General features: G+C 34.1%; 1 protein-coding gene across 3 annotated transcripts in view; it reads left to right on the top strand.

Annotated features, from left to right (window-relative positions):
- The window catches only part of nos1 (nitric oxide synthase 1 (neuronal)), a 130,357-nt gene that overhangs the window by 32,294 nt on the left and 74,417 nt on the right, over positions 1-23,646 (top strand). For all 3 annotated transcript variants that reach the window (XM_073951027.1, XM_005165053.6, NM_131660.1), the window contains 1 exon segment: positions 18,939-19,076. In XM_073951027.1, coding sequence (XP_073807128.1) covers positions 18,939-19,076 — 138 coding nt within the window.

The raw sequence follows: 23,646 nt of genomic DNA, 5'->3' as shown, positions 1-23,646 counted from the left end.
TTAAAAATCTTGTATAACGATATATGGAAAACATCAATTATGAATCTGTTCAAACTAATTTAAATAAAAAACTCTTGCTTATATAACAAACTGGCCAGCTCATTTCCTCAGTCAGAATTTGTCCATTTGAATAATTAAAAGTTTAAGCCTACTTCCATCGGTTATCTTCACAGTTTATGATGGCATACTGACAACAATAAGACAAATGTCCTCATATAGGGGCCAAATTCTAAACTTTGTCAGTGAACTAGGGCTGCACGATTATTCGAAAAACAGATCGCAATCTCAATTCGACCCTACACACGATCTTAATCCAGCTTTTCTACAATTTAGCCAATTATGTTTTCAAGATCTAGAGAGACGCATAAATGCCGCAGAAGTCTTAACATTTTTTATATACATTGCTGCGAGGCAGTGGCGCAGTAGGTAGTGCTGTCGGCTCACAGCAAGAAGGTCGGCTCAGATGGCATTTCTGTGTGGAGTTTGCATGTTCTCTCTGCGTTCGCGTGGGTTTCCTCCGGGTGCTCCGGTTTTCCCCACAGTCCAAAGACATGCGGTACAGGTGAATTGGGTAGGCTAAATTGTCCGTAGTGTGTGAATGTGTGTGTGGATGTTTCCCAGAGATGGGTTGCGGCTGGAAGGGCATCCGCTGCGTAAAAACTTGCTGGATAAGTTGGCGGTTCATTCCGTTGTGGCGACCCCGGATTAATAAAGGGACTAAGCCGACAAGAAAATTAATGAATATACATCGCTCAGCAACATGGACACCTCCAAATGGCTTTAAAAGTGCCACAAACTGTATTAATAAGGTACAATTCATCCCAAAATGTAATTTCTGTCTTAAGGTAATAACAAATTCACAGCCGCAAAATCACACATGAGCTGATGCACTGTCTGCTTAATACCAAAAGGACATGCTTGGGCCCGCCAATAGTGAGCAGAACCTGCATAGGCAGTGGATAACAGGTTATGAAGTTGTAAATAATGTTCAGTTTGTTGTTCAGAGCGATCGTTTGGTAGCTGCGTGGGTAGTATTATTTGCATGTATGTTTTTTTTGTTTTTTCCTTAAAGTGACGATGCCATGACATGAGTGCACTTGGCAGTGAAAGTGAATCGTTTAAACGATCATATCGAATTTTACAGTTATCATGACAAGCATTTGATATGTTTCTTTCATAGTCAACACAAAAATGTTGTACATGAAAATAAATGTTTTGCAGTGTCAGTATAGCTACTCTAACCTATATAATGTTGAATATAATGCTAGAGGGAATCTTATAATAAAATGTTTCTGCTTACAAGTGAAAAAATGGTCTAATAATGTTGTTAATGAAAAATGACAAGCATATCAAACATAATAATTAAACTTCAGATTTATGAATAGTTGTATTCGAATGTCATCCCTTTACTGTGAATTAACAACCAGGACAAATTTAAAGTCTGTTCAAGTCCACCGTTTCATGTCTATATAAAATTTAGCATTTTAATTAATAGTAGACCCACACATGGGCCTAATATTATTGTTGTTTTACCATATGTTTGAGAAATATTAATAGCCTACTCATATTAACCTTTACTTTTCAGAATCCTGAGTAAATCGTGATCAAAAACAAAAAAAACCTGATTCTCATTTTAGTCCTAACCTAAACACCCCCTGGCTACGGGCCTGGATTAGCAAGCATGAACTTTAAATTGGCAATATACATTATCAATAATTTATTAACCTTTGTTCATGTTAGACAGCAAAAGAAAAATAATTGGTTCTTTTTTTTGATGTCTTACAATTTAATAACACATTAAATAAATAATAATGTTCTGGATAATGAAGAAAAAGGCATTCTGTATGGTAATGTGTCATTCAAAGATAACAAATTCATTCAAACTCTAGCCTCAGATCTATATAGCTTTTGTTACTATGTAATTATATCATCATAACAATTAAAATAATATATAGATTCAATTTGAAACCACCGTATCAGTCAAAAATGAAGCTGGTGAGTTGTAGAACTCGTACAAAAATATCCATATCAGTAAACGCGGCTTCAAAATAAAGATGTTATTGAAGATGGAACGGAAGTTATTTTGATTAAACTTTAAGAAGACACTTGTATTTTTAAAATTGATGCGCATACAGTTAAAGTCAGAATGATTAGCCCTCCTGAGTTATTAGCCCCCTGTATATTTCCCCCCAAAATTCTGTTTAACAGAATTTTTTTTTCAACACATTTCTAAACATAATAGTTTTAATAACTAATTTCTAATTGCTGATAATTTTTTTATCTTTGTCATGATGACAGTGCATAATGTTACTAGATATTTTTCAAGATACTAGTATTTAGCTTAAAGTGACATTTAAAGGCTTAACTAGGGTAATTAGGCAAGTTAGGGTAATTAGGCAAGTCATTATGGGTTTGTTCTGTAGACCAGTAGTTCTTAAAGTACCACCTCAGAAAAAAAAAAAAATTGTCTCCAAGTATCACCATATTAACCGGTATTAAAGTACAGTATCATAGTAGCCCTTTTAAAGAGCTACAGCTCTGCGCAGTTCAAGAACATGGCAGATTAAATCTAATTAGAATATTTATTGTTGTCAGCCACTTTAAACATTATAAATAGTGTGAACATTAACAATGCAATGTGCTTACAGGTAAAAAAAATTAAAATAAAACATCCACGTTTAAATTAAAATGTGCTTTTTAAAGTTAATAAAAAAATGACACTGTTCTTAACCCTTGTGTTGTTTTCACATCCCACCCCTTACTTTAGTGTTCCTAGTCAAAATTGACCGGTCTGTTTTAACTGCTCCTATATTAGCACATAAAAAGAACATTTTTCACCACTAAATTTTTATTCAACATTCTTTAACTCTGAACAATGTTTTAAAGTAGTGTTTAACATGAAGTTACAGAATTACACATAAAAAAACTACAGTGAAAATAAAAATAGGCGCTGAATATGTATTACAAAAGTAAACAATAGATGACACAAATCAAAATACTTTGTTTCGTTACTAATAGATAGTAATAGTTAATACTAATTGACTCACTAGAATTACTATCACAGGATCTGACCAAAGAAATTGACGTTTTTATTCATCTGAATGATTTATCAACCAGCAAAGCACAAACAAAATGCTATCCTTTCCTGTGTATTGAGTGCTCAAGTTTTCATTCAGTCCTTGAACTGGACTATATTAGTGTACTAATATAGGGAATAGTGACTGAGGGTTTAGACGGTGAGCATGGACACAGAACTAGCACTAGTTATACTTTGGTCATTTTTAAGCAAGATGCTAATGGTCTAATCCAATAAAACAATTGATGCTAAGGTAAAAGTGCTCCTGCCATACAGAGATAGGCTAAAGGAAGAACGAAAGAAAGAAAGAAAGAAAGAAAGAAAGAAAGAAAGAAAGAAAGAAAGAAAGAAAGAAAGAAAGAAAGAAAGAAAGAAAGAAAGAAAGAAAGAAAGAAAGAAAGAAAGAAAGAAAGAAAGAAATAAATTAACACACACAGATGGGTGCATTGCTAAAAGGAAGCCTGTTACACAGTTTGAAAACCACTGCTGTAGACAATCAAAAAACAATATTTTAAGTATTAAGTAGTCTAATAATATTGACCTTACTATATATAAATATAAACCGCTTTTATTATAGCCAAAATAAAACAGATAAGACTTTCTCCAGAAGAAAAAATATTATAGGAAATACTGTGAAAATTTTCTTGTTCTGTTAAACATAATTTAGGAATTATTTGAAAAAAGAGGGCTCATAATTTTAACCCCAACTGCTAATAATACTGCAGTACTGAAGAGTCAGTTTTGATTTGATGGTGACTTGAAGTGTTACTCAATCACACTGACCTCAAATGGCCAGCCAGATATGCCATTATCTGCAAGGCTAAGGGGACGACAACACTTTCACTTGCACTTTACTATCCTCACTTCAGTCTGACAGTTTGAAGCCTTGGCTACTCCATAATAAGCTGTTATAGCTGCCACTGTATGTTGACATTTTTGACTCTTAGCATATTCTCACCGACACACACACACACATGGATTCCCAGATTGTTCTCTACATGCTTTTATTTGAGTGACAGAATAGTTAATACTAATTGACTCACTAGAATTAACACACACAGATGGGTGCATAACAATTGTTTTATCAGGAAGTTGATTCACGTTAGAGGATCCACTGCTATCTCATGACAATTCATAACTTATTGATTTAGTTACTAATCTGTATGAATTCGTACAATCTCATTCATACAATTTAGTACGATTTGCTTATCCCCATTGACGGTTGGGTTTAGAGGTGGGCTTGGGTGTCATGCCTACTTTTAAAAATCATACATTTTCGTATGACTGAACTCCTTAGCCACTGACAAAACGTATGGTAGTTAAGTTTCCTTGTGAGATCAGGCTGAGGATTGGCACATAAGTACGGAAAAGAGATGTGTACCTGCAAAAGATGTTGTTCAGTCTGAAGTGAGTGAGTGAGTGAGTCAGTGAGTGAGTGAGTTGGGGTGGTGTGTATGGGGATGTTTTCTGTCTGATGAATGAATTTTGGATGTTTACCCATTCATTTTCTATGGCTGGGAACACCACAGGTGTAAGAAAGTTAATTAAAACACTCAAAATTGAATGAAAGAGGTGATCATCACTTTTATATGATCAAGTGCATAGCGTGGAGGATATCTTAAGGTCTTGAGGGAATCAGATGTAAACACAATATTTATGAGTGTTTTAAGTTGGGTCAGATTTGACCCTAACACGACGGGAAGGTTAAAACGTAAAAAGAAAACTGATGTACTAAAATGTAAAGTGTTATTATATAGTAGCCTATTCATCAAAACCTTTAAATGTTCTTTGGACCCCATAAATATAGGCTATATGTCATCATATTCATGCATAAACTCTTTTTGATAATCATTTAAATATATAAATAATATATACATGCAACATATATCTTTGAAGTCTAAATTTACTTGTATTTTAAATATATGAATTGGATTTACATACTTAAATTATCAATTAGATCTGCTTTCTAGAAAAGGCTTTGTGTGTCAGAAAAGCAAGGGATTACGAATATGGGGAGATTAGCTTCAAATGATAGAGTAGATAAGAAACATTAGGAAAATAAAATAAAATAAAAGTTTTAGCTTATTAAAATCAATTTACTGATCACATCTGTGTTATCATACGCATCAAAGGGTTAAAAGTGTGCCTTTTTTTTTTTTACTTTAATTATTCAGCGATTTCTTCTAGCACTAAAAGGAAGCCTGTTACACAGTTTGAAAACCACTGCTGTAGACAATCAAAAAACAATATTTTAAGTATTAAGTAGTCTAATAATATTGACCTTACTATATATAAATATATATATATATATATATATATATATATATATATATATATATTTTTTTTTTTAAACCGCTTTTATTATAGCCAAAATAAAACAGATAAGACTTTCTCCAGAAGAAAAAATATTATAGGAAATACTGTGAAAATTTTCTTGTTCTGTTAAACATAATTTAGGAATTATTTGAAAAAAGAGGGCTCATAATTTTAACCCCAACTGCTAATAATACTGCAGTACTGAAGAGTCAGTTTTGATTTGATGGTGACTTGAAGTGTTACTCAATCACACTGACCTCAAATGGCCAGCCAGATATGCCATTATCTGCAAGGCTAAGGGGACGACAACACTTTCACTTGCACTTTACTATCCTCACTTCAGTCTGACAGTTTGAAGCCTTGGCTACTCCATAATAAGCTGTTATAGCTGCCACTGTATGTTGACATTTTTGACTCTTAGCATATTCTCACCGACACACACACACACATGGATTCCCAGATTGTTCTCTACATGCTTTTATTTGAGTGACAGAATATTCCTGCTGAGATGATGATAAGTGAGCGTTCTTATCAGCTTGCTTTAGACAATTTTAATCTTGTTTTACATTTTCTGTGTCGAGCTGTAAATGGAAAAGTTTGTTTTTTTTGTAAGAAGTGTCTGTACTTTGGAAAGCTGACCTTGCTGACACTAGACAGAATGCACGTTCCCTTGCTTTAGTGACTGCAAATCCACTAAAGCAACGCAGGTGCAATGATTTGAATTTTTGAGATGATAATAACCTTTCAGTCAGCCTGATGGGGTTGAGGTTTTTTAGAAATGTGCTGAGTTTTCCAAGGCTAACAGCAGAGCCCTGCATAATTTCAGCTCTAATAAGGCTCACTCGCCCAGTAGAAGTGGTGTGAAGCAGTCGGACAGATGAGCTGCTGCTGTCATTAAGCAATGATGTTGCTCTCCTTGAAGCGCTGCATGGAAAAATAAGCTATTTAATTTTGCCATCTACATTTTTATGCGCACTCATATACAGTATAATCTTGTTAAAAATGATAGCTCTTCTCAAAAGCTAATGCCAATACAGCAGTCCACCATTTCAGATATTTATGATTTAATGTTTTGTAAGATGCTAAATTAGGGTTGAGCAATATTGCAAAAAAAAAAAATTGATCATGATATAATGTTTCATATCATTTGATATTGATATTATTGAATATTTTTGACAATCCATTTAGGAATATTAGGATTTTGTAACCACTTCATTTCAGTTTACCAACATTATTAGTTTGTCTCTTTATGTGTTTGTTGTATCATGACATTAATAATAAATAAATAAATTAATTAATTAAATTATTTAATTAATTTAATTAATTAATTAATTAATTAATAAAGTTGTTAAACTTATTATCAAGGCAAATAGTTTTAATAGTCCAAAAATATATATATTTGAACAAAATATCTGTGGGCTGTTTCATAAAAGTTGTTTAGAAAAGCGGGGATTAAAGTCAAAAACCTGACTTCGATGAGCTGATCTAAACATCCACACTTAAATTGGTTCTCTAACAGTAAGTTAAAGATCATTCGATCTAGCTAATCTGAGTTTAGTTTAACCTAGATAATTTAGATAATTGCGTGTGCACGTTACTGTCGTGAAACCTTAAAGGTCGAGCATAAATGCATTTATTATGTTGTCTGCTACCCTGGCAACTACTAGAACTGAAAGAGCTCTGAAATGAGACGCAGCTATGTTCACAGCGAGTAAGGGTTTTTTTAGAGTTCAAACATATAAACATAATAATCAAAAACTACGGCTTGCAACAAAAGAGAAAAGGCTCACAGGAAATTGCAAATCGTCTCAATAGGCAACATATGCAGCAATATATTTTAAAATAAAGGCCATTATTTAGGAAATTGTATGAAATTGACCACGCACACGCTTGAGAGAGGAAGAGAGAATATGTGCTTACTGCCAATTGTTGCTTGCAAGAAAAAGTTTTAATGCGTTGCAGGCTAACTGTAACATACAAAACGTGCTTAAAATAAATATATTAAGTTTAAATAATGGCAACAAAGAGCCGTGCACACACAAGCAGTGGGATATCTTATTTGCTCCGGAAACCACTGCAAATAGCTGCTTTCCCTTTGACACTAAGGGTTTGCAGCTAATAGTTATTTTTTAAGAAATGTAGCCTACTTCTTTACATCAGTCAATGCTTTCTTACTATTATTGTCTTCTTCACAGATCTTTCTTTTAAATTAATATTTTCAACAGTATGCTTTACAAAAAAATGTGTGCATATACATTAGATCATTCAGTACCCAAGCAAAATTTGGAAGTAATCTAATAAAAATTAAACTGAGGATAACAGTCCAAAAATTTGTATACCCAAATTAATATGTTGAGGGAAAATATTAAATAAAATTTTAATAAACAGGAAAAAAATCTACATAAACATAAAAAATAGAGCCATTTTTTAAATGTTGTATTTTAGTTTGGAATATTAAGTGACTATAAAGTTTTAATTATTAGTAAGAGGTGAATTAAAATGGCATCAAATTATGGCGGGGCGAATGTTATCATTACCTTGATTAAGCTTGAACTTAAGACTTGACCTGAAAGTTAACCTGCCCCGGACTAGGCTAATTTCCCAGTATAAGTTGCCAGAGAAACTAAGTTTGAACTAGCATAAATTTGATTTATGAAACCGAATCTGTCATTAAAAAAACCTGACTTACCATAATAAGCCTGGCTTTTTCTCTAAGCTTGATATATGGAACAGCCCCCTGATCTCTTTATAATAAAATAAACAAGTGTTAATGAGATTCTTAAACTTGAAAAAAATGTTTCAAACTGTGTACAAAGGTAAAGTGTAAATACTCAAAGCAAACTTAAAGGTGTGAATAATGATGATACAGTAAACCTCAAACTCTGTAAACGAAACAAAGTATGATCATCAAATCTGAGCTTATAAGTAAAAGAATCAATCATTATTATTCAAATACATATTGCAACATTACAAATAGTAAAGTTGAATGACTACATTACCGCTATACTTAAAGATCTTTCAGATAGGTATCTAGTGGCTGTGATGCACAACAAAAGAAACCAAAAAGCCACTCTGGCAACATCCTTGCATCCTTTTTTTATTTACAGTCTCCTCACTGCTGCTATACGGCACTCATTTTCGCGAGTGTTGTTATTTTGACCCATTGCTGCAGCTCCGACACAAGTTTATAGAGAAAAGTTATTTGTAATTTGTTTATTTTTAAATGATGCATAACTGATTTTGAGAAATGGTTAGATGGATGCATTTATGGAATGGGTGGCTGTATTGAAGATGGATAAACTGAATGACAGGTGAATGGATAGATGTAATGATGGCTGGATAAATGCATGGATTGATGGATACATTAAATGTCTGAATTAAAATGAATTTATGGATACTCTGAGAGATGTGTTATTTAAACAATGGGCGGGTGGAAGCATTGAACTATAGATGGATGCCACAGCCGTATCACCCTGCTGCTCAACACTGGTTGCTCACTGAAGCTAAGCAGGCCTGAGCCTGGTCTTTACCTAGATGGGAGACCACATAAGAAAACTAGGTTGCTGTTGGAAAGGGTGTTTGTAAGGCCAGCATGAAGCGCTCAACCTGCGGTCTGTGTGAGTCTTAATGCCCTAGTATAGTGAAGGGGACACTATCCTGTCAGTTAGCTCCATCTTTCGCATGAGACGTTAAAATTTTCAATATTTAATAGGAAATTCAATAAACATGTACATTTGTCCATTTAGCAAATGCTTTTATCCAAAGTGATTTACAAATGAGGATAAAAGAAGCACATCAAATCACCAGAGAGAAGCAATACACAGATGCCATAGCTAGTCTTAGCATTTTTTTCCCCCACATACATGCAGACACACAGAAATACATATACAGTCATTCCAGAAAGTGTTCATAGCGCTTCACTTTTTCCACATTTTTCTATGTTACAGTTTTATTCCAAAATGGATTACGTTCATTTATTTCCTCAAAATTCTACACACAATACCCCATAATGACAATGTGACAATTTTTTATAATTGTTGCAAATTTATAAAAAATAAAAAAAAACTGAAAAATTACATGTACATTAGTATTCACAGCCTCTGCTCAATACTTTGTTGATGCACATTTGGCAGCAATTACAGCCTCAAGTCTTTTTGAATACGTGAATACTGATGGACATGTGATTTTTCAGTTTTTTTATTTGCAACGATTTCAAAAACTCATTTTTTTCCACATTGTCATTATTGGGTATTGTGTGTAGAATACAGAGGAAATAAATGACTTCAATCCATTTTGAAATAGGGCTGTAACATAACAAAATGTGAAAAAACTACAGTTAACACATAATTTGTTAACTGTATCCATCATCTACATCAAGGCATCCATCCACAGTTCAAATCCACAAATCTAATTCGTAAATTCAAAACACAATTCAAAAATCCACAAATTTAATTTGTAAATTCAGAAGACGTTTGAAAAATCCACAAATCTTATTCGCAAATTCAAAATATGATTAAAAAATACACAAATCGAATTCGTAAATTCAGAAGACGATTCAAAAATACACAAATCGAATTCGTAAATTCAGAAGACGATTCAAAAGTACAAATCTAATTCGTGAATTCAGAAGACGATTGAAAAATCCACAAATCTAATTAGCAAATTCAAAACATGATTAAAAAATACACAAATCCAACTCATAAATTCAAAGCACGCTTCAAAAATCCGCAATTCTAATTCTTAAATTCAAAACACGATTAAAAAATACACATCTAATTAATAAATTCAGGAGATGATTAAAAAATACACATCTAATTCGTAAATTTTAAACATGATTAAAAAATGCACATCTAATTTGTAAAGTCAAAACACGATTCAAAAATCCACAATTCTAATTTGTAAATTACAAACATGATTCAAAAATACACAAATCCAATATGTAAATTCAGGAAATGATTCAAAAATACACAAATTTATTTTGTATATTCAAAAGACAATAAAAACATACACATCCAATATGTAAATTCAAAACACAGGTTAAAATGACACGTTACAAAATATGGATAAACTAAAGCGCTATGAATACTTTCCGCACACACTGTATACATTCACACACATATGTAAACACATACACACACAAACAATAGATGGATGGCAGAATTGAATAATATGCATCGAACAATGGATTGTTGGATGTCTTGAACTCCAGATGATGGATGCAGTAAACATGAAGATGTATTTATTAAACAGAGGTGATTATGAAGTTGATGGAGTTTTGGACTGAACAATGGATGGACGGATCTAATGTGTTTTATACAAATATATTTGGATGGATGGATGGTTGGATGGTTTGAAACAAGGATGGGTGATTGGATGGATGGACAGATGGATGGATGGTTTGAACTGGATGGATGCCTTGATGAAGATGATGGATACAGTTAACAAAATATGGATCAATAGATTGAACTGAGATGGGTGATGGACTGATCAATTACACATGGATGGATGGATTGATGGATGGATGGATGGATGGATGGAATGTGTTTTATACAGGTGGATTTAATTGGATGGTTCGTTGGTTGGTTTGAACCATGGATGGGTGATTGGATGAATGGATGGGTGGATGATTAATGGATGGATGGTTTGAACTGTTGATGGGTGAAATGAATGATAGATGAATGAATGCATTGAATGCCTTAAACTGTAGATGATGGATACAGTAAACAACATATGGATAAATACATTGAACAGAGATGGGTGATGGACTGATCAATAGATTGATGGACTGAATGGATTGACTGAGCATCATACAGTTGGATGGATGGTTTAAACTTTTGGTGGATGCATTGAATGATGAATGAATAGGCTGAATGATGTATGGATGGATTGTTTGAACAAATATAAATGGATAGATTGATCTAGCCATATTAAGTATGTAAAGAAAATATTAGGTGCAGCATTTATGCAGACGGACAATTTCCATGACATCCAAAGAAACTATGTTTGGGTGTATTGTGCATACATGAGATATGATAAATGCACTATATAAAAGTACATTACTTCAGAATGAATGATCTATACAGTAGATGAATGCTCTGAATGATAGATGAATGAATTAGCTGAATGATAGATGGAAGGATGGATGGTGGATGCACTTTACAAATGAATAAATGGATCTAACCAAATTGTTATGCGAAGAAAATATTAGGTATTAATGCAAACAGACAATTTCCATGACATTTAAAGAAACACAATGGTATCAGCTAATGAATCATTCCGGAATGTTTTATTTATTAGCAGCTTGTGAAATTAGTTTGTCAAATCAGCTCGTGTGACTCGTTTACATAATAAAGCTCTGTGCTCAGCTTGTGTTAGTACAGCTGTGGTGAGAAGGAAGAGACGTAGACAAAACGCCCGTCCTCTCCCAAACCCCCCCGCAGTGCCCGTTGTCGAGCGTGAAGTTGAATAAAGAGGTGCAGCAGTGAAGGTGGGCTGTGAATCTGCGTGAGTGTATGGAGTGCTTGTTTCTGAAGCGCTCCACTGTGGGTAAGTGGTCTCGAAGTGTCGATGATGTTGCCGAATATTCCACCCCGCTCATACACGTGGTTGCGTCAATCGTTGCTCAGGGCGACACTGTCATGAAGAAAAAAAAAGCCTTTCGGCTGAAGTTTCCTTTTTCAATTTTACACCTTTTCTTTCACACTTTCTTCCTGTCGTTGTTAATTGTAAGTTAATAAGTTATTCTATTTCAGGTTTATACCTTGAATGCAAAATCTTTTCCAAAGTGCTGTTTAACAGAGAGAATATTTTTTTTACGCATTAAAAACATGTCTTTGCCTGGAAGACAGTATACAATTTGTATGCTCGAAACATGATTCAAAAACACACTTATAATTATATTAATAAATTCAAAGCACGGTTCAAAAACACACAAATTAAATTCTTAGATTCAAAACATAATTAAAAAAATCCACAAATGTAATTTGTAAATTCAAAACACAATTCCAAAATACACAAATCTAATTCATAAATTCAGAAGACGATTCAAAAATTCACAAATCGAATTAATAAATTCAAAACACGATTGAAAAATTAAATTCTAATTTCTAATTTCAGAAGACGATTGAAAAATCCACAAACCTAATTCACAAATTGAAAACATGATTAAAAAATACACAAATCCAATTCATAAATTCAAAGCACGTTTCAAAAATCCACAATTCTCATTCGTAAATTTAAAACAGGATTCAAAAATCCACAATTCTCATTCGTAAATTTAAAACAGGATTCAAAAATCCACAATTCTAATTCGTAAATTCAAAACACGATTCAAAAATACACATTTAATTCGTAAATTACAAACATGATTCCAAAATACACAAATCCAATTTGTAAAATCAGAAGGTGATTCAAAAATACACATCTAATTTGTAAATTCAGGAGATGATTCAAAAATACACATCTAATTCGTACATTCAAAAGACAGTTAAAAAATACACATCCAATTCGTAATTCAAAAGAAGATTCAAAAATACCATTCATGAATACGGCAGTCCATTCCGCTGTGGCGACCCCGGATTAATAAAGAGATTAAGCCAAAAAGAAAATGAATAAATGCATGTATTTTTAAATTCAACACACAATTTAAAAATGCACAAATCTAATTCGTAAATTCAAAAAACAGGTCAAAAATACACATCCAATTCATAAATTCAAAACACGATTCAAAAATACACAAATCTAATTCGTAAATTCAAAAGACTTTAAAAATACACAAATCCAATTCCTAAATTCAATACACAAATTAAAAATACACGTCTTATTCGTAAATTCATCACACAATTTGTAAATTCAAAACACAATTTAAAAATACACAAATCCAATTGGTAATTCAAAAGATGATTCAAAAATACTAATCTAATTCGTAAATTCAACACATGATTCAAAAATACACAAATCCAGTTCAAATTGGATTTTGTACATGTGAAATGTGCTGTGCATGTTTGAATTTTAATCTTAAATGTATTTTCGAGATTGATCTGGTTCCATACTTAATGTCCTTTGACTCCGTGTGAACTGTATCAGTAAATGAACACAGTACAAACCAATCAGAAATTATACAAACTGTGTTGTTCTAATACATTAAACAGTCAAAACAAATACCTTGTTGGTTGCTTGTCATGAAAAGAGGATGCTTGGGTTAATAAAATTTTCTTTACTGTCCTTTTTAACCTATGACAGCAGTGACATTAAACTTAAACACATTTACCTTAACACAGAGTTGAGATGCATCCGCTCATCATCAGCCTATTTGGTGACTCACAAAACACATCCTTTTCATCGAAGTGACACACTCCCACATCCAATGTCTTAAAGTGCACCATATGAAACATTAAACATTCCAACACATTTACATTTATAAAAACACCTCTGAAGGCAGCACTGTAGCTCAGTGGTTAGCACTGTCCCCTCACAGCAAAAAGGTTCGAGTCCTGGATGGTTCAGTTGGCATTTCTGTGTGGAGTTTGCATGTTCTCCTTATGTTGGTATGGGTTTCCTCTGGGTGCTCTGGTTTTCCCCACAGTCCAAAGACATGCGCTATAGGTAAATTGGATGAAGTAAATTGGCCGTAGTATATGAGTGTGTGTTGCCGATTAATCCACCCCGCTCGTACATGTGGTTGTATCAGTCGTTGCTCAGGGCGACGCTGTCATGAAAAAAAAGGCTGAAGTTTCCTTTTTCAATTTTACACCTTTTCCTTCACACTGCCTTCCTGTCACGGCGTACGCTCGCATATGTAAGAGTGTATCATATCTGCTTTTGTCCTCACATTTCACTGGTGACAAGATTGTTCTCATCTGTTCTGCCTCAGATGTCTCATACGCGAAAACATGAGTGTGGTGTTTTCCGTGCCAGCTGCGGTGCCTTTGAGATAATAATCGTGTGTTGTGCAGCCAGAGACAGATTTGTCTTCAGAGGAGGATCGAATCAATTGAGTTAAGGGACGCCCACTATTCTTCCAGCAAACATAAAGGGCCAAGCCTGATATTGAAGTTTGCATTCAGATGATGAGAATCCACCACAATTATGCAAGGGACGTGGTGCCGAAACCATCGCCCTCTGCACTGGGTCTACACAAGGAGTATAATGGCTTCTAGATTGATTTCCATTGATGTGAAGTTCTTATACATTTGCACATGGAGCAAATTACAGTCATCTTTCCAATGGCAAGTCTTCGAAAGTATTGTAGTCTCTGTGAAAATCAAAGCTCGGTTAGATCTTTGCTTAATAGTGCTGATTATCCCCTTTGATGCCTTCGAGTGGGGAAATTCTTGTTAAAATAGCTGCATAAGAAGAAAGAACTTAGCAAAGAAAGTTCATTTGCTGTCAAATATAATTTGTCTCAAAACATCCTATTTTCAAGAAGGAAAGGGCTGGTTTAATAACCAAAACATTCTTTTGAAGACAGAGAAACAGAAAATTGGCGCTTTTATTATGTTATTAATATTCCGTATGACTGGTTTAAAATATGCTGTATTGTGAAGTTTTTTTCTTAGGACATCTCTTATATCAGAGCTATTCAATAAGTTTGTCATGGGGGCCAGTTCATGAAAAGCATCCCAAATGAGGGGCCGGAGAGATATGACTTGCAATATACAGTAAGTGTTGACACTGGAGTAATATAAGAGCCCATATGCTGTATTTTTGCTCCTTAAGACATCCACTTTGCTTTTTCTACATTATAACAATAATATGTTGTATTTTGAAACTACATAAAGCCACAGTGTACAATGCAGTGATGTTTTTACAAACAAAAGCAGTGCATTGCTTTAGTAGGCTTCTTCTACATTCAGACACATTCATGTTTTGAACTGCATGGTAACTAGAGATGCAACAATTGTTGATTTTGTTTGTACAGTTATAGTCTGAAGAATAATCAGGTTTCACGTTTATCACCATTATTATGTATTTATTAAATTCAAAACACTACTAGTTTAGAAAATCACATGAAAACTGCTCATATTTTAAAGTGTTAATTATTGCTATTGACATTGTCATTGGCATTTTGCTGGTCAGCACCCAAATACAGCACAAAATAGTATTTATAAAACTAACAATAGTCCATTTCTCTTTTTGGACTTAAAAATAAATGAGAGTTTTTGTTTTAAACATGAGTGATAATTTTACAGTGAAAATAAACGACAATGAATAAATAAATAAAAATAAGTATAAATAAAAAAAATTATATTTGTTTAATGTTAATTTAAGCTATATATTAGCTAAGGATTTAAATGAACTGTTGTTATTATCTGCGTTCATACATAATCATTTTAATAATTTGTAAAAATTCGTCTAACTTATCTTTTGTTTACATTGCACTGAAAGCCACTCACAACTCTCCCCACTACAGCGTGAGATCATTTCTAGGGTGTGCACCTGGAGGCACTTGCAAGCCACGCGCGCACTGCTCCCAAAATGCGCACATCTCCATTGGAAACAATGAGTTTGTGTGCAGAAAAGACGCAAAAGTGTGAGAAAAAAAAAGACGGCCTGCTGTTATAGTTAATCCAACATCTGTGCGTATTAGCAAAAAATTGTTTAGTTACAGCAGTTTTGTTCCATGCAACAGAAACGTGCCATTGAGAAGCCATTAAGATTAATTAACCGTTTTCAATTAATAGTGGAATCGGCTAATTGTTGCATCCCTATTAACGATATCAGTGCATTGAACAAAAGGCCTTTTCTACAAACATATCCAAATGTTTTCGGCTGCTCGCTTAATGTCAGCTGACTCACGCTCTGCAGCTCGTGCTGTATTGAACAGACGCACATCACTTCATAAATATAGCGGTCGTTTTTCGACTGAATTAAATCTATTTTTGATGTCTTGGTCGCACTATTTGGAGGGCCGGAACAAATTGCCTTGGGGGCCTGGTTCGGTCTGCTGGCCGCCAATTGAATAGCCTCGTTTTATATGAATGCATGAGAACATATTTCATTTTTGACTTGACATTGTTTTATTTGTCTTGTTTTATTAGTGAAATTGTATTATAGCATCAGTTAATCGGTTTATATGTGAATGCATTAACCAGTTTTTGTTAGGGCTGCAACTAATGAATATTTTAATAATTGATTAATCGTAGCAAGAAGGTGTTGCTAGGCAGTTGCGTATACTGAGTAGTTGCTAGGCAGTAGCTAACATAAATTAGCATGGTTCTTGTATGAATTAGCATGTTGCTAGCATACTTCTAGTACAAAATAGCATATGGATTTAGTACGAATTAGCATGTTGCTAGCATGTTTTAGTATAAACTAGCATGTTGTTAGCATGAATTTAGTATGAATTAGCATGTTGCTAGTATAATTAGTATGTTTGTTAGGATGTTTTTAGTATGGATTGGTATATTAGTATGTTGCCAGAATGTTAGTATATTTGTTAGTATGTTTGTTAGTACTTTTCTAGTATGGATTGGATTGTTGTTGGTATGTTTTTAGTATGGATTAGTATATTACTAGTAAGATTGATATTTTGTTTGTATGTCAAAGTCAATGGCAGTTTTTCATAATGGAGGTCCATGGGACAGTTGCTTAAGTGCCTTAAGTGGTTGCAATGGTGTGGCTAGTAAGCTGAAGGGTCATCAGTAATTGGCAGATTGGTAGTCTGAGCCCAAACCCTAGTCTGTATGACAGTCTGACGCAAAGTTGGTCACAAAGTTTGGTCCAATGTTAAGTCAATGGGACTTTTTCAAATTTTCCAGGTCCGTTTTTGGAAAACTAAGTCGGGTCAGCTCGAAAATATGAGGCAACCCGAGTCAGACCAGTTTGGAGTAAATTTGGTGGTTGTAGTATGAACAGGATGAGATGCATGTAGAAATTAGTCTCAGAAGAGGAAAATTATGTAGTATAACAGTATGTTGCCTTTCTCAAGCCACCATAATAATAATAATAAAATAAAAAAACTATGTAGTTTTGTCCTGTTTTTAATCCAAATATCTAAAAAATATATAAATCAAGACACATACTAGACACATGAGCCCCTTTCACACAGTGATACCGGTAAAATTTTCCGGAACTACTTTACCGGTATATTTAAAAAAACGCTGTTCACACAGGCGAGGACGTTACGGAAATTTTCCGGAAAAGAGCATTCACACATCCATTCCAAAATACCGGTAAATTCTGACATCATTCAACACAAATGAGCTTTAAACGGCTGCGCTTGTATTAGTAAACATTTGACTAAATTACAAACTCTGTGGATGATCAATATTGTGAACAACTTTCGCAGGATCACTTTCTCATGTCGAGATGTTCATAATATGTGCGTGTGCCGGCGCTCACAGGCTGTTTCAAAGGCACACGCAAAGCTTAAAGGTAAACAAACAACGGCTTATCATAAGCATCTCATCGATGATTATTTACACAGTTGGCATAAAGAAGAACATATAAACGTGATCTGACTAACTTCTAGCAGCTAAATGTGTCTGGAAAAATATTCAAAGGTTTTTATTCTCACAAACCGCGCGGACGTAAATGCGTCTGACTGTTGTGATTGGCTAAAGCAGACGTCTCACGTCAGCACGTTCTAGACGTGCACGCGCTTATTACGGGAATCTTCCTTCTGCGTTCACACAGCGCAGCATTCCGGCAAATTGCCGGTAATGTTACAACTTCTCTTTCCGGAAAATAGCCAGAACGAATTTACCGGTATTTTCAAAAAGGACCTGTTCACACATACAAGCTTTCCGGAAAATTGCCAGCAATTTTCCGGAAAGGTCTGTATGTGTGAAAGGGGCTATGAAGTAGCATAAGAAATTGTTTTGTTTTCTAAAAAAAAAAGACACCTCAAAATTAAGTGATCGTTTGCTTTAAACAAGCAAAATTTTATGCCAATGGGGTAAGAAAAATAATCTTAATGAGATATAATCTCAAACAGAACTTAAGCATCACTTAATTTTCTCATGCCATTTTTCTTGTCTGTTCTTGATTTAAGATTTCAATGAAACGAGACGAAATGACTAAGAAAAGCTTTTTTTTTTTGCAGTGTAGCTATACATGACAACAGATAAAAAAAAAGAATTATCCAAAAAAGGCAAGTGAATAAAAATGTCTATTTAGTCTTGCAGTGCAAAGTGTAAAGTATCTCTACCACCTCTGCTTTACTTCTGTTATTAATTCAGGTTTATGCACTTCTACATGATTGTTATCCAACTATTTTGGGAATAATCCAGGATCGCAACGTACTTGGCAAAATCATGACGTGCATTTAAATATGTGCTTATATTCATCAATATTTGCGTATTTATGAAGAATTTGGTATTATAATTTAGTTTTTTAGTCGATCTGTTATAATAAATAACATTTTTGAAGAAGAACTGATAAAGTTGTTTAAACATCTGTGTTGCTCACAACATTGTTTAAATTATTCCTGAAAAAAGAGTACTAAAAACTTTAGACAAAATAAAATATAGAATTTTGTCTGCTAATGGGTATATTTGAAGTACACTGCAGTTAATAAAGTGTTATGATTCTTTTTTTTCCACAGCCACAGTCTTATGAAAGAGTTTCTCCTACCAAGGCTGTACAGAACGGAAGTCCCTCCAAATGTCCTAGATTCATGAAAGTGAAGAATTGGGAAACGGGAGCCTTATACAATGATACTTTACACCACAGCTCCAGTAAGGTATGTTTGATGTTGAACTTTTCTACTTCTTGCCACTTAAAAAAAAAAAAAAAAAAAAAAAAAAACATAAGCTCTAAATATAAAGTCGTTTTTAAGGCCGCCACTACTGGCATTGTTTTCATATTTTGAAGAATCACATGAGTATTGAGTGATAGAGGCTCCAAATTTTAAATAAGTGAAGTTTATTTATGAACAAATTTCGAGAGGATCACGTGCTTATGATTGTTCACAGCTGTTCCAACTTTAGCTAACGACTGATTATCCTATCAGACGATCCTTAACTCTCTATAAATAACCAGACTTTTCTCATCTCAATATCTTCGTCTTGAAGAAACCCTCCCACCCAACCCTACTTTCCCTCCTTTCAAACGGGCGTCACGGTGGCCAGCGATTAGCGCTGTTGCCCCACAGCAAGAATGCCCCTGGTTTAATTCCTTTCCAAACCAGACGGCATTTCTGTGCGGAGTTTGCTCGTTCTCCCCGTGGTCGTGTAGGTTTTCCACAGGTCCTCCGGTTTCCTCCCACGGTTCAAAAACAAGCACTCTAAACAATTAATCCAAATACTTTAGCTAAACTCTGAGTAGACCTTTCAGCATCCATATCTGACACTTAGCTACAACAAGCAAGAGGGGGAGTCATCGAGATCTACCTAAGCTCAAACTACCCTCTCGCCTTACAACGGGAGGGAGCCCAGGGCTTGAGGATCTTATTAGCTCAGGGCTCTCTCCCGGGACAGCACGGCAAACTAGCTTCATTATCAATCATCAGCTAAGTGTGAACTCTTGAAAAGTCCTTTAATTCGCACAACAGCGTTTTTATGGACATGCATTTGCTGAATAGCGAACATTACATCCACTTGATCAATCAGCTGTCTTTGTTATGCTTGCAATGTTTACTGTTGGTTACTAGGTTACCAATTCTACAGTCAGCTGCTCTAAGAACTTAATGAAAACGCAACTAATTAGTTTTTGTTACATGTATTATTATTAATATTATCATTTGCAAACTTTGAAAATATTCACTTCACATTTACCCAGCTAATGACACTTTATATTGTTTATATATCACCACTATGATATATCATATTTTAAACTTCAGTTGATGTGTATTGTAGCTGTGTGAACATAAACAACATCTCTGAATGTAATACGCTCAAAGTTTAATGCAAAGGGAGACATTGGCTTTTACAGAGTTAGCTTAGCAAAGCCTTCAGCGAACAAAGTTTGGGGACTACAACAAAAAAAAAATACATCCAGGCGTCAAAGGTGTCCTGTTACTGGTATTCACCACGTGCACACACACCCCACGCAGCTTCCAATTTGGGCTTCCAAAGGACACAACACAAAGACAGAATTGCTTACAATTTAACTTTGGTTATGCTCCAGAGAGTTTTAAATATACATATAGCTAGCATTTGACAAAGGACAGCTTCCAGAATCTCTCCCAGTTCAGTGCTGGATTCGGCTAAAAACGTCTCCAACAGACGAAGCTGTGGATTGTGAGCCACAACCTGTAAGTGTTTTTAATTGTTAAAAAACGTATCAATTACAGGCACAGTTTCTAGCATTAATGGTATGTTGTAGCGAGGACGTAAACAGGGAGGTAACCAGCGGCAAATGCTGTTTGGCACCACAAACAATGAAGCTGCAAATTCATATTTATCAATCAAACCGTTGTAAACACACACAATTTTTACCAGGGTGTAGGAGCGTGACGTGGTGTAATGGAGCCAATCCATGAAACACAGCACGTTATGTTAGCTGATCAATTGCCTTTTGAGGGTGGGCTTTTCAGAGGAAGTTAGAAATATGTCAGTCGTTTTCATGTTAGCTGAGTAGCTGTATATAATCAAAGTAAGATATATGAATTAATTGCGTGTTTTTCCACAAATAAAGCACACATCGGTTTGCATCTTATAAGCACAACCAAGCCTCAAAAATGCACTGTGGTCCTCCTCTTTAAAAATATGGTTTAAAAATATGGATATGGTGTTAAAAAAAACGTAGTCTGCCAGTGTCATGGTACCCAGATAGCAATAGACTCTGAGATAGATCTGCCCTCGTGTTGCAGTTAAGCTGTAATAAGTGTTAGATCAGAGAGTAATAGCGTTAGGTGTGTGTACCATTCAAACCTGAATTGAAAATGTCTTTAAAGGTGTTCACACTTGGTTTGGTTTAATATAAAATGTGTGATTTGTTCTATCAGCGCGGTTCATTTTATTATGTGTGAACTCTACCATCCAAACCTTGATGTGCACCAGATAAGACTGAAAAGATTGGTCATGGTCTGCATCCATACAAATATATGTGTTGTAACATAGACCAAAGAGAGAGAGGAAAAAAAAAAGAATTAAATAATTAAAAATCAACACATAATCATATTTTATTTTGGTTACATCTAGAGGCTTTTGCCTTACTCTTGATACCAAATGATCAACAAGAAGTCAAGTAACTATTTGTTGTTCCTAAAACTTGGATAGGCGACAAGTCTTTTGTCATGTAGTGTATATTATGACTGGTTGAAAAAATTGTTTCCAACATTTTGATGTATAGCAATAAGATTTAGATTTAGATTATATTAGATTTATCTTTACTGTCATTACACATGTCCAAGTACAAGGCAAGGCAATGCAATGCAGCTTAGGTTTAGGCAGGCTTGCAATAGCCGCAAGTGCAGGATATTGGTATAAGTTTTAAAATGCAATTGTAGAAAAACCATGGGTAATGTTTACAAATGGATGTACTATGAACATTATATACAGGTTGTAATAGCTATGAACAGAGATTAACCATTCGGGATTGGGAAAGGGGAGAGAATTACATTTTAAAGCATGTGAAACAAACTTGGAAAGAAATGTAAGAAATTGGGAAGAAAAACTAAAGCTTCTTGTTTCATTCCAGTGGATTAATCCAAAAAACAAACCAAGAATATGCAGTATGTGTCTTTTTTCATATTGTTACAGTGAATTACAAAGCAATATAATGAGGAGGTAAAGATACAGCAGTCTGAAAAGAGCTCTCCCCATGTTCTTCATATACAATGACACACTAAAATGCCAAATGTTAAAATATTCTCCTGATGTCTGAAAATAGAACATGAAGGAAAATGTACAGCTTATTCAGTCAAACTGCTGGATAAGGATTATGTTTAACACAGCCTGATTTGAAGTGATGTTTTATAAACACATTTCGTGAGGAGCAAGCGCAGATGTTTTGACAAGGCTAGTTCATTGTTGACAATCATTCTATTATCCAATCATAATTGGATTATCCAATTATAGCATATAACAGCAAAAAATGAAATTATCTATAAAACCAGCTGTTACACATTTAAAATACTATAATAATTTATAGTAAAGGAATATATTTAGGAATGAGCATTATATTGTATAATGTAATCATTCTATAAAATATTTCCTAGTTTTGTTTTTGCATTGTTATTTTTTGTCACTTTCAAGTCTCTGTACCCAAAGAGGGAACCTAATAGACATGGGCTGGTATAAGATAAGATTATCATAACCTTAGATAAAATTTTTACGGTATCATGATATTGAGATTACTTTGTCTAAAATATATTATTTTTAAATGTCTGGGTAAAAAACAAAACCTTTCCCCCCTTTGAACACAATTTGGGAATCATTTAAAGTATTTTGGAACAGTAAACTTGTCAGGCTAAATAATTCAGATGAATCATTGACTTCTGCTGTCTTCGATTGTTTCAAAAACACTGATTTTTTTACTATTTAAAACAGCATCTTTGGAGATCGTTTCTGCTGGAGATACTATTGTCCTAAAAAAAAGTAAATAAAAAATCTTACTCGTACGTTAGGAACGGTATAGCAGAAAATGTTAACTGTATTAAAACCTTTACTTTTCCAAACTGCGGTATACCTTGAACACAGTTATTGTCCCATATAGAACCTAATATATTTGCTGTCATCAAAACAATTATTTCATTGCTTTATTCAGGTGTTTGTGAAATAATATGATAACTACCAGAATGACTACTAACCAGTGGCAGAGTGTCAAAGGTTTATACAGTGCTCGTGTTGTGTCGGAATTACCGTAATTACAAAATGACAACCCTTAGATTTTACTCCTGCTCACAGACACAGGAAGGATTTGTTCCTATGGCAACACTCACAACACCAAAATGTAGCTTTGTTTGTAATAAACAAAAAATACTTTATCAGTGCCTTCTTGCAAAATAGCCTGGCTATATTTAAATGCCTTATCAGCATGTTGGTAGCTTTTATATGATCTTTCAATTAAAAAAAAAAGTCACAATTTATTTTGATGGTCCGTTTGTTGAATTTAAGTTACATTGCATCTACATGCCAACTAATTCTCAATAGATTATAAGCAGACTGTTAGGTTGGGGTTAGGGTTAGTGTAAGTTTTTTTATGTAAGTAAATTTGCAAAGTTTCTTATAGTCAGTTAAATGTCTGTTGAAGGAGCAGTATTAACAGATATTAAGCAGAGAGTTTACTCATACTCTAATGGACTATCCAAATGAAGTGTTAACAAAAAAATAAGGAAAACATGAAAAATATGGGTCATTTTTTATGAA

Source organism: Danio rerio, chromosome 5 (assembly GCF_049306965.1).
Source record: "Danio rerio strain Tuebingen ecotype United States chromosome 5, GRCz12tu, whole genome shotgun sequence".
Taxonomy (NCBI): domain Eukaryota; kingdom Metazoa; phylum Chordata; class Actinopteri; order Cypriniformes; family Danionidae; genus Danio; species Danio rerio.
The sequence above is the reverse complement of the archived record's forward strand: the minus strand, read 5'-3'. Positions and strand labels throughout refer to the sequence as shown.